The 17,504-nt window shown below is 38.6% G+C and overlaps 1 protein-coding gene across 1 annotated transcript in view; it reads right to left on the bottom strand.

Annotated features, from left to right (window-relative positions):
- Window positions 1-1,136: 1,136 nt before the first annotated feature.
- Window positions 1,137-17,504, bottom strand: part of TSPAN13 (tetraspanin 13) — a 27,295-nt gene continuing 10,927 nt past the window's right edge. Inside the window, exons 3-7 of the mRNA XM_031554043.1 lie at window positions 5,813-5,980; window positions 5,009-5,089; window positions 3,830-3,943; window positions 3,402-3,512; window positions 1,137-2,220 (exon numbers count right to left, since the gene is read on the bottom strand). Of these exons, the coding sequence (XP_031409903.1) occupies window positions 2,146-2,220; window positions 3,402-3,512; window positions 3,830-3,943; window positions 5,009-5,089; window positions 5,813-5,980 (549 nt within the window). The 3' untranslated portion in view covers window positions 1,137-2,145. The remainder of the gene's footprint in view (window positions 2,221-3,401; window positions 3,513-3,829; window positions 3,944-5,008; window positions 5,090-5,812; window positions 5,981-17,504) is intronic.

Here is a 17,504-nt window from a genome sequence, read left to right as displayed (position 1 = left end):
AAAAAGACAAACCCACAAAAAAAATAAATTAAAGTTCCATCTAAATACATTAGAAGAGTACAGCATCTTTTGTATACTGATATGCAAGTAATGCTAGTTAGACCTCTAAAGCAAGTCTCTTTCCCAGTTCCAAAGTCAGAATAAATCTGTTTCATTGCGTCCTTCCCCCAACCTTAAGAAAGTGAATCCATCTCTGATGTGAATTTCAAGGTTTGCAGTTGTTTGGGCTTGTTTTTGTGTTGTTGTTCGTTTAAACCACAGCCTTCAAAAGACAAAGTGTTACATATAAAATAGAAAAGCTTTAATCAAACTCTACACACCACTACCTGTCTTTTGAACACTAAAGCAAACTCACACTAAATGTTCTGAGATGTGACAGCTCTAACATCGTCACATTTTCACTATTTTCTCAGAAATGCAAAATCACATTCCAGTATCACCTACTATATTAATGAAACCAGAGCCGCCCCAACCAAGCTGTAAATAAATTAATAACAAGAAGGAAGAATCAAAAAACAGAATATTATTTCAACCTTCTTACAACTTCTTAATACTTCACCTCTAATTTATTACATTAACACACAAAGTACAGGGACTAGGAAAACTAACTGCTGCTTAGGACAGCTTTGGGATGATCTGTTCAGGTTCAACATTTCCCTTTGAAGCCTCATGACAAGTCCTTGAGCAGCTCTAGGCACACAACAGTCTCAAAGTGTTCTGATAAGCATATATTTCATCTTCTTTCAGATTCCTTTCCCAAAGCAAGAAAGCACCTTCTCAGCAAAGGGAGAGCCCTTTGAGAGCTACCACTATTAACATTTACTGCCTCCCTCTTTCCTCCACACTCAGATGCTGTATTATTTGGCAGTTTAATTTAATAAACCTCACTTTCTCCTCCTGCAGAGCTGTCTTTTTCAGGCTACAGCAGCTACATACCGTGCCAGAGGCAGCAACTTAATGAAGAACAGGTACTGTGCAGGCCTGTGATTCATTGTGATTAGAAATAACTGGAACATTGTGCACCTCTGGTGTTGACACCTCTGTTGACACCTTCCAGCTCATCTATCTCTTCTGTTAGAGGCTGGACCAGGGACTACACTTTCTTTCTGCTCAGACAGCACTCAGCACGTGAATGATGCACATTTTAACTTTAATTCTTTTCTCTTTTTAAAACAAATTAGTGGAAAACACAATTGGTTCCCCCCCACTTCTGGTGTTCAGTCTCTCATCAAATCAAGACTTTTAGGTGGACAACAGAGGAATAAATACTGTTAAATTATTGCAAGAATAATTTTACACCATCTGTAAAAATATTTGTACAACTTTCCAAACACCAAGTCAAGTTTCTTACATGAACAAGATGCCAGACCACTACCAACTCTGATGTCATGCAAATATCAAACTTCATTTTGATGTCAAAGAAAAAAATAGGTTCAAGTTGATTAGCTGCAGATTACATTCATTCACTGTTCTCATTGTGAAAATATCCAGTAAAAAATAAAGTACTTTTATTTTCAAAAAGAAATCTAAATCTTCCAGATAGCCACAGCAAACGGGGAAGGGAAGGGGTGAAGATTACAGTAGTCACTCATGTGCAGTACAGAAAATAACAAAACAACAACTTCAACTTTTTTATAACCTTAACAAGAGAGTGAGACCATTATTTAGACACAGAATGCAACTAGAACTCATCCTAAATTCTAATCAAATCATACAATCAAACAAGCATTAAACACCCACCATTTATTTTTGTAATTCTAATGAGAAATGAGGTGAATTTTTGTAATTAATGAATACAGCAGAAAACACTTGGGTTTTTTTTTTTGGACACCAGAGAAGCCAGCAGTGCTTCAAAACTCACTGAATAGAGCTCACCACATCAACTACCAAGTCTTTAACAAAAAATTATCAACTCAGAACAGCATTCTGATTCTGCCCAGCTACTGAATACGCCAATCTACTTCAAGATAGTGATTCTTATAAGAAAAACAGTGAATATTTAAAGATGAAAACTGCAAATTTATGGAAGGTAAATTTTCCTTCTGGTACACAGAGTATTCCTACTACAGAGAAACACTAAACTATGGAGATCTAGTATTCTGAAGTAGAGGATGCAGAAAGAAGATTCAGTCCTTTATAAACTTATCAAAGAAAAGCACTAGGGTTTGCACGGGGATCCTTTTGGTTCCTGTATCTATAGGTCAGCCAGACTCCCAGAATCTGAAAGGAAAACACAAAGATATTATTAAGCAGAGGGTCTCCCACTTATCTTTCAACAGTTTCACAAAACTCATTATCAGAATTTTACATTTAAAATAAATTTACAGCACGAGTGTAGGATATTTTACTATTGCTAAAATACAACCCCACACAACTTTCTTAATTAGAAAAATAATGCACCTTTCTCAGAAAGATCTAACAACACAGAAAGAAAGGACAAAACTGTATCTTTTTAGATACAGTTTTAGAAGAGTATTTATAATAGGAGCATCTATTACTGTTCTTTCCCCTCTTTAAATGATAAATATTTGTAAACCTCTTTTTAGGATAAAGTAATATCCTTCAAACTCTTTTTTCATTTTAAAGCTACAGCTTAAGAATAAAGCTATTTTTCCAGTGCATTTTCAAATTCTGTCCTTTTCCCTCTTCTGCTCCATACCTCAGGTAAAGAGGTCACAATTTCACAATTTTTTAGTAAATAAATGTGGGCAGAAGTAAGAGATGGGTTTTGCTTTATGTGCTATATCTCTTGCTGATGTAATAGCTATGGTCTGAAAACTGCACTACACAGTAGGCGCAGAATTTTAACATGTTATGAAAGATCTGCTCTGAGGATTTTTATTCACTGATTGATAAAGCAAATATATATATTTGTTTATACATTTTAAACCTCATGCTTAAAATATTCAGTCATCAAACTGTTCCATGCAATGTATGGGACACCAAAGAAAATCCCTTCCTTTGCCAACCCAAAAAAAAACCACAAAACCAACCTAAAAACAAAGAGCTTGGAAGGACAGGATGTGGAGCCCAAAGACCAGACAAACAAACCAAAAGCAACAGCATGTCCATTACTTTTGGATAAAAGTAAACCTAATGAGTTAGCTTTCTGCAAAATCTACAGCACCACATTTCAATGAGGTATCTAGTCAATGGTTTGTAGTGTAAGTAACAGAAAGCTGTAAATACTCCCAGCCCTGTTTTTGTCAGACTTCAACAAGCTGACAGCCTGAAAAATTTTGACCTTATTAGATTTGACTCCTGAGACATGAGACAATACTGGGAGTTCCTGTAATAAAACACCTAAACTTTACGGCTTTTATTTAAAAATAAAAAAATAAAAAATAATAAAAAAAAAATGGTGAGAGGAAAACACACTGTTTTCTAATCTATTCATTTACCTCTGTGAAACTGAAGAAAAGTCCTATGCCTCCAACAAATCTGAGCACCATTCCTGAATATTCTTCTATTATTGGTGCACATGGTTGACACTGGTGACTTCTAAAACAATCCTGTAACAGACATAAACAGAAAATTGCATCCTGTTTTCTGATGATGCTTCACCGATTGGCACTATTTTGTTAGCTCTGTAGCAAACTGCAAACCATGGGCAAAACTTTGAGAATTTTAAGACTCCAGAAAAGCAAACACAGAAATGACAACAGAATACAACCTTTAAAGAGTGCTCTGCAGTAAGGTTTCCAGTAAGTTAAGGAAGGACCTTAGGATCATTGTGACAACTAATTTACAGATTTGTTAAAAACCTCTGCCTTCAACTAGGAAAGAAATTATGCATTTTGGAACAAACAGGATGAGAGAAAGAACTTACAGAGGAGCAGGTTTCATTCGGATCAAAAAATCTGAATCCACAACAATTCAGATTTCTCTCAAGGTCTGTTCTTGCACTTTTAGTGTTATTCCATCCCACCTCTAGAAGTTGACTCTGGAAGGTATAAGCAAAAACACATTAATTGAACTGTTTTCTATCTCAGTGGAAACCAATATACTAGGCAAAGTAGATGATCCCTTTTTGTTGCTCTCACAAGAGTCAAAACAGGAGTTTTCCAAATATATCTCAAACACAAACCTTATTTGTGTCTGCCTATTCAATGGAAAGAAGTCACAAAACAAACTGTTGTGCTTACCCAGTTTTGCTCCACCAATTACACAACATTTTACAATTAAAACTTTCAGATCCCCATGTCTAACAGGATAATATATTAAAAAATGACTTTAACATTCAAACAGTCTGGATAGCTAATGAGATTGCAACACCTAACAGCAGCAAGTTTGGTCATAAATGGTCATAACTCATTTTCTTCCAGTCTTCTTCCTAAACCTGAGAAGAGCACTAGTAATGAGACATGTGACTAATCTAACTGGGACTGCTCAGACTTTAAACAAATCACTCTGTTGCACATAGAGGAAGTAGATCATTTTGTCTTGCCCCTTCTTTATGCATTAAGAATTATTCTCCATACCCCACAGAAGTTGTCTTTCTTTCCCACAGATCTGATCTGTACCTAATACAGTTGTCACCTTTGCAATTACATAAGAACAATTCAGTGGTTTTTATAAACTTTACATTATGATTACTGTAGATTTCATCAGCTTATTTGGAACTCATGAAGACATGATATAATCAAGATACTATGCTGCTACACTTGTGACCAAAAACCTTGACAGAAACTTTAAAACTAAAACAATTTTTAAAGGACAGCTGAAAGGCAGGGATTTAAGAGCTGTATGGACAAGCCACTATGAGATGTGGATTAGTAATGGGACTCAATGGGTCAGGTTGGTGGCTGGACTTGATGATCCTGAAGATCTTTTCCAAACTAGATGACTCTATGTTTTTTGAAGGCAGATTTTCTTAAAATATATGCTCTTCATTTAGAGGAAGGCTACATATAAATATATGCATGCATGCATATACACACATGTCTGTGTGTAATAAGAAATAATGTTATGCTATAGGTTAACTGAGAAATCAGGAAGTATTTCTTACCTGCTGTTCCTTGTTCAGTGCCAAACAGGCACAGGAGACAGAAAACTGGACAATGAAGACTAGCAAAAGAATAATCATGTACTGTAAGCAGTAGTTAAAGATGCATTCTCAAAAATTTTGCTTACAGAATATATAATCACTGGATTAAATCAGGTCATCTGAAACAAAAATCTACAGATAAATTCTGACTAGATGTGGAAAAGATTAAATTGTATCAAAGCAGAGCATGTTATTATTTGGAGTCCACAACCAGAAAAATAAGAATATTATCTGATTTAATCTTTTCTCTCATCTGCATAGAACAAGTTTGTTATGCAAAGCAGACTGCTTATTCAGTGTTGATAACACAAAAAGGGACAGCAAAGCACCATGCTGAGAAGGCCTGTGCTCATTTCTAATCTGAGTTCACAATTAAAAAGTAGGTATGAAAAGAAAGTGCTTATTGGCAGCATATGACTATGCATTCCTCTGCCAGCTCCAATCATTTCACTGGCTATATCATTGTCCTCCACTGTTAAATAACGTAGTAGTTCACATATTCTTTAGGGTTGCTTTAGGGTTAAGCACACAGTGAGAAGGATTTATGATACAGTGCCTCACCTTAAAAACTCTGAAAAAATTAAAGTATTTCAAAATTTTTAGAATGAAAAAAGAAGGGTAAAGCTGGGAATTATGCTTAATTTGGACTGCATTAGACCAAAACAAGACTGAATTTCTGCCTTCCACAAGTGTCTTTGCCCACCAGAGCAGATTGTTCACGTAACTTGAACCAAGCCGTAATCCATGTAATACACTGAAGGATACAAAGAACAGCAACACTTGGTGATGTTTCACGGCACCAATCAATCCAACTAAGGCAATGAAGAAGAGGAAGATGCCTACAGCAATTGCCACTCCAACAACTCTGAAACTAGAGATGAGGCCGAAGCCAATTCCCCATGCTGCAATTCCAATCAGCAGCAGGCTCACCAGCTGGAGGGAAGAGAAAACAAAGAGTTAGTCTGCATGTAGAAGAGGCTCAATCTACACACAACTACATTCCTTATGTTAAAGCTGTTATCAGAAAGGTATGATTCTTTCCAGCACAGAGAGAAGTAGCACAATTCTCAACAAACCAATTCTCCACTTCATCCTAAAGGTGACTTAAGTACCAGATGTTTTAAGGCTCACATATTCTTCAACACTGTCAACGTGGAGTTGTTCTAACTTAGCCCACCTACAAGATGAGCTGTGTTGTGTACCAGTGATTGACTAGAAACACTGAATTTGTGTAGATTATAACAGAATTGACAAATAAAATAAAAATCATCAGCTGTAATTCATAGAACAGAAGAATGAAAATCCTAGATGTTTTCTGAAATAGTTAAAGAAAGCATGGCTGCACAGCTCTGGACGTGGAAGAGAGTACACTGCCATAATTTACTCTAATCAGAAATACAGTTGCATTAATTTATTACAGAAGATTACGTATAGTTTATATGATATAACACAATAGTTAACAAGGTCACACAAATATATTTTTCAGATCTGTATCTCAAGGACTGCATGTTATGAAACAATAAAGGTGTCCTGTCTTTGCTACATAATTAGTCAGGAAAACAGCTCTACTATGAAGTCAATCCTATTTCAATGCCCAAAGCCCTCTTATGCCGTTTCCTTCCTTTAAAAGATGGTATTCAGGGAAGGTAAGTGGAATCTGTCTCCGTTACTTTACTGGAATTTATTGTTTATGCAAGCAGGAAGCTCCAGCCTTTCCTGTTTCCATACCAAAAACATAGAACATCAAAAAAAAAAAAATCCAACATAAAAAGCTACAAAGAAACATGCAGTGAGTTACAGCAGGAGGTAAGCAGCAGAAAAAGCCAACTCAGATGACCAATACACAAGATGCCTAATGCTCTCATCCAAACCTGTCAGACTCATGCATAACATTACCTATTACATTCTGTTATATTGCATCAACTCAACTTGGGAGGTTAAAATTTACGTAAGCTTGCCTTCACCAGAAAATACCCAGAAGGTGTATCATTATCAAAACCAATATGTGCTCAGTTTAGTGCAACTCCATGATTTTACTCCACAACAAATACAAAGCAAGCATTTACGGTTGCTCACTGGTTTCTGTCCAAACAAGATGTATTATGACATTTTACTGCTTATCCAGAGGGATATATATATATATATATATATATATATTTAAAGTAAATTTCCAGCTTAGCCATCATTTCAGTGTGTTTATCCTAAAGCAGGGCACTTTTCTTGGTTTCAACACAAAACAGGTGAAGCTGTATTTTTCAGCTACAGTACCTTTCAGAAGGCTGATCTGTGTAATGCTGCTTTTGAAACATGGAAATCTTAGAGAACATCAAGGAAGTTGTAAAACGAGTTGTGATGCTCATCAAGATCAAAACATGGTGGGTGTTTTCTTCCACTTGTGTTCGAAGAGGACAATGCCTCAGAAAAGTTTTTACAAAAAGCCAGTAATCTTCAAGAGAAATTTAAGACAGGCCACAAGAATACAAGGATTTGCCATACCTACATCTTCCTTTCACCGCATGAAGAGACAAAAGAATGGTATCAAAGTCAAGGAAATTTTTCAATAATAAGTATAGTTTCAGGATTAATTCACATTAGTTTTGCTTCTCCTAAACAAAAAGCCTTAATCATCACATTAAGTTAAAACCAAAACACTGTGCCAAGTTGTTATGAATCTAAACTACAGGGAAGAGGAAAGAAAACAACATAAAAGCCTTGGCTCCGACACAGACAGATTTTCTGATTGCATGCAGCACAGGGCTATGAACTGCATAATGTTACTGCTAAAAATTAGCTTTGCTAATCAGGTAAGATCTATCCATCCTGATCTATGCCCATTCACTTTATTGCATTGTCTGATACCACTGGGAAGAGTTATCTTACTACATAAGCGTCAGAAGTGAACAACAAAAGAAATCACATAACTCAATTTCCAATCAGAAACAGCTGAGTCAGGCTGGTTGGGCCCTGAGCAACCACATCTAGCTGCAGATATCCCCATTCACTGGGGGAGGGTTGGACCAGATGACCTCTATACGTCCCTTCCATCCCAAATGTTTCTATAATTCTACATCCCGTACTCCACATCAGCTTCAAAGCACTGAACTTACACGCCACCACATAGCTCTTCAAGGTGTTGTCTCAAGAAGAACCTCAAAATGTGCCACACTTCAATTTATTCCACAAAGGAAAGCCAAAAAAGTAGGAAAAGCATCACCTAATCACTTTTATCCAGGCTTCTTTCTTCTGCCTCAGCTATGCTTGAAAATATTTATCTGTTCAGATCTTTGTTTAGCCATTTGTCAAGTCTAAAATGATTAAATCAATTTTATTCCTACAAGCATCAAAATCAAAACCAAAATCTGAGCCTAAAATATCTGTTAGATACATGCAGTGTTGGAGCAGCAGTGTACCATTCTTGCTGCTGCTGTTAATTCCCTCACCTTCCATAACCTAGAAGATGCGTACACGAAATTAAGCTGTGTGACACTAGAAGTTATTACTGTGGCTCTCTTGCCCAAAAAACTTTTCTGGTATTAAGAATTATATACTAAATCTGTTGAATCTATTATATACTTTGTTGAATCTATTATATACTAAATCTATTGAAAACTGTGTCAGTTTTCAATAGAGAAAATATTCCAGGCTTAAAATCTGTTGTTCAACCTCAAATGTTCAAGAATTAAGCAGGAAAAAAAAAAGTTTTAAACTATTCTCTTTGAGAATTTTCTATTCCTATAGGAAGCTAATTGCTGTCCAGTTCCTTAAAACATCTGGAAATTCATTATGATCACAGGTCCATGCCACTGGGCTCTGGCTGGCAAGCAATGTAGAAGTACTTCATCCAATCAGTCACACATCGTGTGGATGAAAGCCACTATCAACTATTCTACTTCTGGCCACTTGAAAATGTGTAAAATTGACCTTGCATTTTAAAACTGAAATGGAGACAGAAAGCCATTTTTCAAAACAGACTTAGGATTATGCTGGTGCCTCCTTCTGCATGTTGAAAGATAGATGAAATAAATGGTTGTTATTCTTTCATTTTGGCACTCCGAATCATCCCTTCTGGTTTCTGGTCAAGAGGCGGCTGCCAAGGAAATATCAGACGTGCAGGTCAGCAGTTACCAATTTGGGCTGCAGGTGTAATTAATTGCTCAGATGCAGATCTTCAAGAAATAAACTCTATCTTGTAAATTGAGCATTTCAACTCTTTTGTCCTCAAGGCCCACCCCAGAAGAATAAAAGCATTTTTTCCCTGTTATTCATTGCTTAACAGAATGAACAATACAGATATATGTAGTTTCATAGTGCTGTTTCACAGCAGCAGCTTTGGGAGCTTACTCCCAGAGAAAATAATGCCATCTTTGGAAATCAGAAACGTAAGTTTCCAGTAAGTTTGCCAATCTATGTTTCCAATGTAGATGCAATTTTATCTACATAAATCTTTGGTTATGTAAAACTAATCTTCGTTACTGGTATTTCAAATATTAGCCTAATAAATCCACTAAAAATAGATCAAATCACAGTCCAGTTTCTACTAAATACAACCAGAATCCATTTGTCCCACAGTATTCTCATTAGTAAGCTGGACAAGTGTAGATTGGAAAAAGGAGTGGCCTGTACAACTGAATGGAGACTGGATGGACTGCTGAGTTAAAGGCTAGTACTGGATGGCTCAGTATCCAGCTGGAAGCTAGTAAGGGGGTTCATAGAGGGGCTGATATTACACAGTATCTTTATAGACAACTTGAGCAATGAGATGGAGTGAATCCTCAGAAAATCAGTGGATGATAGTGAAAAAGAAAGAGCAACCTTCAAATAGCAGAGGTTCAGTTCAGACAGACCTGATAAACTTGAGGAGTGAGCCAAGAGAAATCTCACAAAGTGCAAAATTCTGCACCAGGATTGCATCTGTGCATCTTGGGAACAGACTGGCTGAGCAGCCTTGCTGAGATAGAGCTGCAGATCACACAGACTGCCAAGTGGAATGGGAGCCAAGAGTCTGCTCTCGCCACGAAGGGAAAGTCAAGAGGAGTGGGATCAAAGGAAACTCACACTGCAGCTTCACCAGCATTAAGTACTGAGTTCTATTTCAAACCTCCCAGGTAGAAAAGAATGGGAGAAACTGGAAAGGGTCACCAAGTGGCCTGGAGCCTTGAGAGTGATGTCTGAAAATCATGGAATGGAGCTGGGTTTGTTCAGTCTGACGAAGAGGTAGTAGTTCAAGGGTAACCTAATAGCAGCTGAAAATGAAGGACCATTGCAAAACCAACGGAGGCAAACTCTTCTTGGGACTTACTGACAGCAAAACAAATCCAACAGCCATGAGGTAATGGCTTGAAAGGTTCTGGACATCAAAAAAAAAAACAACAAACAAAAAAAAAAACAAAACCATCTGCAAGTTGGTTTGGTGCTTCTCAAAGGTGCTGTTCTCAAAGGTTCTCAAGACTCAGGTAGATAAAGGCTGTCAACCCAGCACTGCTCACAGTCCTACCCGGAGCAGATGAGCTCCAAAGTTGTCCCCAGCCAACGCTCCCACACTGCCACTGGCTGCTCCACCATAGAAACCTTGCCACTCTCCTCACTAGAAATTGAAGTCTTACCAGAAGAATAGAGGCCGGATTTAGCATTGACCAAAGACTTCTCTGAACCACTTTAATAGAGTCTGCAATCATTTCCTAGAACTCTGTCCTCTTTCCTTTTCTCTTCTTACAAGCTGTCCTCAATAAAAGAGAAATGAATGATTCTTCAGAAGTACTTACAAAGAGATATAAATGGTCCCATCCACTTATGGCAAGTTTACATAGGGAGTAAATAGGCATTAAGAGCAAAAGAATGTATTACAATCTCAAACTAGTGAAAGTTGTCTCACAAAGATGCTACAGGCACATACTGTCCTCAAACTGGAGAAAACAGAGCCAGAGGAAGCGTGTGTGGATAGTTAACAGCAGCACTCTCAATTGCAAACCCTCATTTGCTATACAGTAACTTCACCAATACAAACTCCAGCAACCTTGTTTAAAAATGCACACACAAGCACAGGCTTAGCATAATCCAATATATCACTCATTCATTTGAAAGTAAGTCCGTGCTTTCCCTGAGCAGACTTCCAGGCAGCATGAGTCCTAAGAGAAGTGCAGTAGTTTTCACTATGAGGCCAAATACTTTTTCTATGGAGTCTGAAAATGATAATTAAGAGAACAAAGCATATTGCCTATAGACTAAATGTTATTCTTATGTCAGCATCTCCATAGGAGAGGCTTTAGGGACTGTAAGTTCAAGATGAGTGTAAGGGATCAGATTCCATTTTAAGCATCTTCCATTACATATTAATGTGGGTTTTTTTAGTTATATGTACACATATATACATATATGTCACACTTAAAGGATATTGCAAGTTATGAGAATGTCATCTTCTTTACTTTTAGATGGGTTTAAAATAGTAATTTATAGAGTTGTCTGGGTTTCCTTTTGCCTTATAAATATTATAAAGGCTAATGCTTGATTGTGTTAACAGTAAGTTAACTGGAGAAGAGGACCAGCAAACTCATGATGACTTCAGCTTCTGTCACAAAGAATTTCTTCTTCACCTATAAGTTGTTATTTTGAAATATCTCTGATGTTCAAGTTCTCCTGTGCACATGGTTGCTCATTTGCCCCACTACTACACTGGATAAATGTATTTCTCATCATGCTTATCCCTTGTGTACTTCTCCACAAGGTTATGCTCCACGTTAAGAAAAGAAGAAACCAAGATACAGAGAAATGACTTCACTTGACCACACCAACAAACGATTCCAATGCCCAAAACAGTTCCTCCTTCCTTCAATGGCATGCCATAAACAAATCTGCTATTATGACTTTCCAGCAACTTTCCAGCATTTCATCTAGCTTGAACTGCTTGTTTGTTAGAAGGCAAGTCATACACAGAATTTAGTACTCACAGTGTTTCCTTGTAGTCTCAGCCCAAAAAGACGTTAGTAAAAACTACATCTTGGAACTTAAATGTCAAGAAATATGGCCTCAGTACTTCTGGGTAAAGAGATTATAAAGCATTCACACTGTTATCAGCAAAGGAAATATTTAGAGGAGAACAGTCAGGCTGCATACAGAACAGGAACTAAAATCAGAGAGGTTACACACATTGATATCCAGCCTGCCTAACCCCTCTCTACGTATGTGAATTCATGTTCACAACATCTATTTTAAGGGGCTTCAGAATTTAAACCTCAATTGCTATTGATTTTGAAGTCAGATTTCTAGCATGCTCCACTCTTGCTCAATCATTTCTGCACAGCAATAGAGAATCTATAGGACAATTCCTCTGGTCCCCTGCACTTCATCTGTTAATATAGCAGGCAGCACAATGTTCATCTGCAACAAAATAAGACTAAGTGAGACTAATTTCTATCACAATTGCAAGCTATCCAATCTGTAAGCAACTTTACCTCCTCTCAGTACTTCTTCAGCTTTATCAAAAGCAAAGCTGGGGCTGAGCATCTTCCAAAATACTTCCAACAGAAAGCAGAACCTTTCACCTTTCAAAGACTTATTTAAGTGGGGAGCAATCAGTAGTCTGGTTACTGAACAGCTGAAAGGACGTGATGTGGAGCAAGACATTTATGTGAAGGGCAACATTCCTGTCTCTTATCTCAGAACCCAGTTCCTTTGGTCAGATGGCTGAATACAGAGTTCTTCATGCTACTGGCCAATAATTATTATCAAATCATTGTTGATCACATAACAAGCTTCTTTAATGTTAAAATAAGCAATGAGATTTAACACATTTTGTACCCTTTAGGTTTTAGAAATTGAAGCCTTGAAGCTGTGTGGCAGGAACACTTATCGGCCACAATGTTTACTTATTGACTTTGAGATGGGAAACATTTTCAGGAAGCCCAGTGATCTCACAGATCCTTCTTCCAAACATGGCTCTCCCTCAACCTGAAAATAGCAGCAGACAATCAATGATTTAAGCTACTATTAATGATTTAAGGCTACTTCTGAACAGTCCAAGTGCTTCTCTACTCCATGCTTGTTTTAAATTATAATAGTGTCTACTTGCACTGCTAGAATGGCTAAAAATATCAGTGATATCAAGCCATGCCATGTTCCATGTAACCTTCTCCTCCTGCAGCCTGCCATTCTCCAGTTCTGTCACTAAGCAAGCTCAGCCTTCCTGGTTCCAGCTGCAGCTCTCTGTACGAGGCAAGTGTAAATACAAATCCCTCTCACACTTGATCTAGAAATCCAACACGTCTAATTTCTAACCTTGCTACCACAAATGGCCTGTCATTTTGGATACCAACTGACACGCAGCACATCTGAGCATGTTTTCTGACAAAACGTTTCGTTATTACTTTTTGCTGTAGTCACTCTTTTGTATTCTGAAGCACAACCACAGAAACCTTCCCAAAAAGCCAATGAAAACAAACAGCCTAAGTCCACTGACCTCCCCTGCCATGTGCTTGGGAGCTTCCCTAGCGCTGCCTGATTTGCACATCAAGAATAGATGGCACAGTTCATAGTGCTGCCTTCACCATGTCCTTGGAAAAGGCAGAGGCAGCTCCAAGGCGAGCTGCCCTGCATGCCGAGCACCCAGCGGGGACAAGGTGTCAGCCAACCCCACACGGGCTGGCAATGGGGCAAACTCTTGGCACTGAAACACAGACTGGAGATGCCAGGCACAGCTGCCCAAATCCAGGACTTTTTCTCCTCATCTTTGCATATTTACATAATGCAAGGAAAGCAGTCTTGACAAAGGTGACAGATAGCAGGAACAGAGCAATAACTCTGCACTGAGAGAACAGACATCAATAGAAGCGGGGAGCGGGGAGGGAGAAAAACCTTGAATTCCAATAGTTTGAAATGATGCAAGGAATAGGCAGGCTAGAGAAACAAGTTCAGAGAGCAAAGTACTCTAAAAAATAAATGACTTTAATAAGGCTCTTTCTAACGTTATAATTTGGATGCTCTTATGGCGCTAAATCTGTGGTACTAAAAATGGTTTACCATTAAAATTCTGCACATATGTTTTACTTTAAATCAAATAGCCACTTCCAGGTTTAAGAAAAACTGGAAGCCTGCTCATCAAAACAAAGGAAAATGTGAGATGTTTGCTGCTGCAGGAAGAATTCAGTGGCTGCTCAGGTGATAAAAGCAGCACCTACCAACCAAAAGAACTGTCAGTATTTTTTTTAATCTTTAATTTGAATACATTTAATCTTGTTGCCCAGCTACTGTTTCCATCTTTCATCACTTGCCAAGACACAGGAATTTCCCTTTCCTTTCTGAGAATCTGATTTGAAATAAGATATCAACTGTTCACACTTGAACAGAATTACTCAAGTCTTCTCGGGAGGAACACTGTCTGCTTAAGGAAATCCTTGTCTGAATAAAGTGAGCAAATACTGGTGAGGCCAGCAAACACCAGGGTTCTTATACCTGCAAGATAATCATAGAATGGCTTAGATTGGAGGAGACCTTAAAGACTATCTACTTCCAAACCCACTGACATGGATAGGGCTACCATCTACCAGCTCAGGCTGCCCAGGATTCCACCCAACTGGCCTTGAACTCCGCCAGGGATGGGGCATCCACAGCTTCTCCAGAGAGCCTGTGCCAGGGACTCACCACTCTCCAAGTAAAGGATTTCTTCCTAACACCTAAGATAAAACTCCCCTCTTTTAGATTAAAGCCATTCCCTCTTGTCCTATCATTATCAGGCCACGTAGCAAGTCAGTCCCCCTCCTGCTTGTAAGTGCCCCTCAAGTACTGGAAGACTGCAGTGATGTCTCCTCAGAGTCTTCTCTTCTCCAAGCTTAATAAACCCAACTCTCTCAACCTTTCTTTACAAGAGAGGTGCTCCAGTCCTCTGATCATCTTCAAGGCCTTCCTCTGGACCTGCTACAACAGTTCCACATCCCTCCTGTACAGAGGGCTCCAGGCTCAGTACTCTAGGTGAGGCCTGACAAGGGCAGAGTAGAGAGGGATGCTCATCTCCCTCACCCTGCTGGTCGCTGCTCTTTTGATGCAGCCAAGGATACTTTTGGCCTTCCGGGCTGCAAGCACACACTGCTGGCTCAAGTCCAGCTTTTTTGTCATCAGGACACTCAAGTCCTTCTCTGCAAGGCTGCCCTCAGCGAGTTCTCCCAATCTGTACTCCTATCTCAGACTGCCTCAACCCAAGTGTAACACCTTGAACATAGCCTTGGTTAAAACTCATTAGGTTCTTGTGTGCCCACTTTTTGATTATGTCCAGGTCCCTCTGGATGGCATCTGTCCTCTCTACTATGTCAACAAATAGGAGAGAGATAAGAAGGCTTTAGTTATGTGTGTATCCTTGAAAGCTGCTGAATTCTGTGGGCAGCCATTTTGAACAGTTTGCACCAGTCTGCTGCTCAAAGGGAAACAAGAATATGATCAACTACATAAAGATAAAATTGGTCATATACCCAAAACTAGTACTTGTATGTAGACAAACAGCTCTTTCACTTCAAACCTAATTCCAGAAATATATTTCACTTTATGCATACTAAGTCAAGAGCCTCAGTTATTTTTCTGCACTCTTCTTGTACACATGAGGAACCATATGAAGTCAGCATAGATACCAGACGTGTTCATACAAGACAAATTTAAAAATGGAATCTGAGCCTAAGGATATTTAGACCAGAGAAGAACCAAAAGGCATCAGCCAGCAAACATCATCTGAAAGGAAAGGTAAGTGAGCAATTAGGTTAGCTGGTTTCTGGTTTCTTGCCTTAACTGATTACTGCCAGAACATATATTTTCCTTGGTGCACTACCATAAAAAGTAGATCAAGACAGCATCAACAACAAGATCAGGCTCCTATATCCTAATTTGTTGTTTTAAAAATCCAAGATACTCTAGGAGTACTTAAAAATTAAAAAAAAAGACAGAATATAAATTGCAATCCCTGACATTAGTTCTGAGGGATAATTTATTCCAAGCATGTGACACAGACATAAATCAGTGCTAGCAGAAAAACATTCAAGCATTACCTAATCAAGCTTCTACCTCCCTCACTGGTCCTCCCACCAATTATTGCTGTGAATTACTGTTGTTTAAAAAGATTAACTTCTTGTTCTTGGTAGTCTTCCACACGTTTTTCCTGTTCAGAAAAACCGAATCGTTGCATTGTCAGGGTTTTATTTAACCCAAAAGCAGAGAGGTCCATGCATTCTGCAAGATCAATTCCTCCAGGCTTACTAAACATTTCATGTTATTTCTGCAACTCAGAAATGAAAAGTGTTCACCTTAAATTTGCCTATCCTTAATAGGTGACACAAGAAATAACAGGTGGATGTTCTAGTTATGCTGATTCAAAGTAATTCCTTCCTCTTGGAAAAGCATATGTTATATGCATGGAAAAATATCAAGTGACACCCACAAAGTAAATTCTGCTCAGAGACATCAGGCAAGATTCAGGTCATAGGTGCACTGTGCAGGTATTACAAAGAGAAGTATGGAGGTCTCAGGGATTAGATCACCTCTTTTTGAGGCTAAATATGCTCAGAAGACCTACCAGCTCCTTTTGATCTGGTTAATTTTTGGCTGTAAGAACAAGAGATGATATCTTCAGAAAAAACAATACCCCCTGACCACAAATTTCAAAATGAGATTTGTGTATGCATTATGTTAGAAAGAACCATCTGGATTTCTTTCAACCTTCTGTCTCTCAAGAAGAAAAAGAAAAAGAAAACCTTTTGCATTATCTCTGGTTTGTTTGAAAAATAAGGGTGGAGCAATCCTTCATCTTGAGGAGTCTGTATATGCTATGCTTACCTGCAACCACGGATGGCAAATGAGGCCATGCCTACCTGTCCCCTCTGCTTTGCTGAGGGCTGGCATGGGCAATGCACAGCATCACAGACATCCTGAGTGACTTCCAGCAGGTAAGCCAGGCACACTATGCATGCTCCAGAGACTTTTTTTTAGGGACATCATCTGCTCTGCAAGCTCCTCTAAGTAACGCATGCAACAGCACAGACTCTCCAATGCTAAAGGGTTTTGTTCTGCTCTTTTCCAAAGCAATATATTTAAAATACAAGGTGATGCTCATTAATAAGTAATTCTGGCTTCAACACAGGCGCTTCTACATCCACTCACACTCTGTCCTAGGGATTACCATCAGGTCCAATAACTGCTGTCTATGAGAACTGTTTGTTCTGATGAGCAGTGACAAGACCTGCTCTCCTGCCTTACTTTCACGAAGGGATCAGGCTGTTATCAGAATAGCACAGGCACTGCCTGCCAGCCCCGGCTCACCCAATTTCAGTGCTGTGCATTACCTCCAAGCATAGCTGTCCAACACCGGGCTGCCAACAGGAACTATCAGAGGACATTACCTTTCCAGAAGTGCTGCAAGAGGAAGCCATTACACGTAGCCCTGTTTCTTTCTATTTCTGTGCGATTTGAAAATAGATAAGGAGAAAGA

Source organism: Meleagris gallopavo, chromosome 6 (assembly GCF_000146605.3).
Source record: "Meleagris gallopavo isolate NT-WF06-2002-E0010 breed Aviagen turkey brand Nicholas breeding stock chromosome 6, Turkey_5.1, whole genome shotgun sequence".
Taxonomy (NCBI): Eukaryota; Metazoa; Chordata; class Aves; order Galliformes; family Phasianidae; genus Meleagris; species Meleagris gallopavo.
This window is presented reverse-complemented; position numbering and strand designations above follow the sequence as displayed.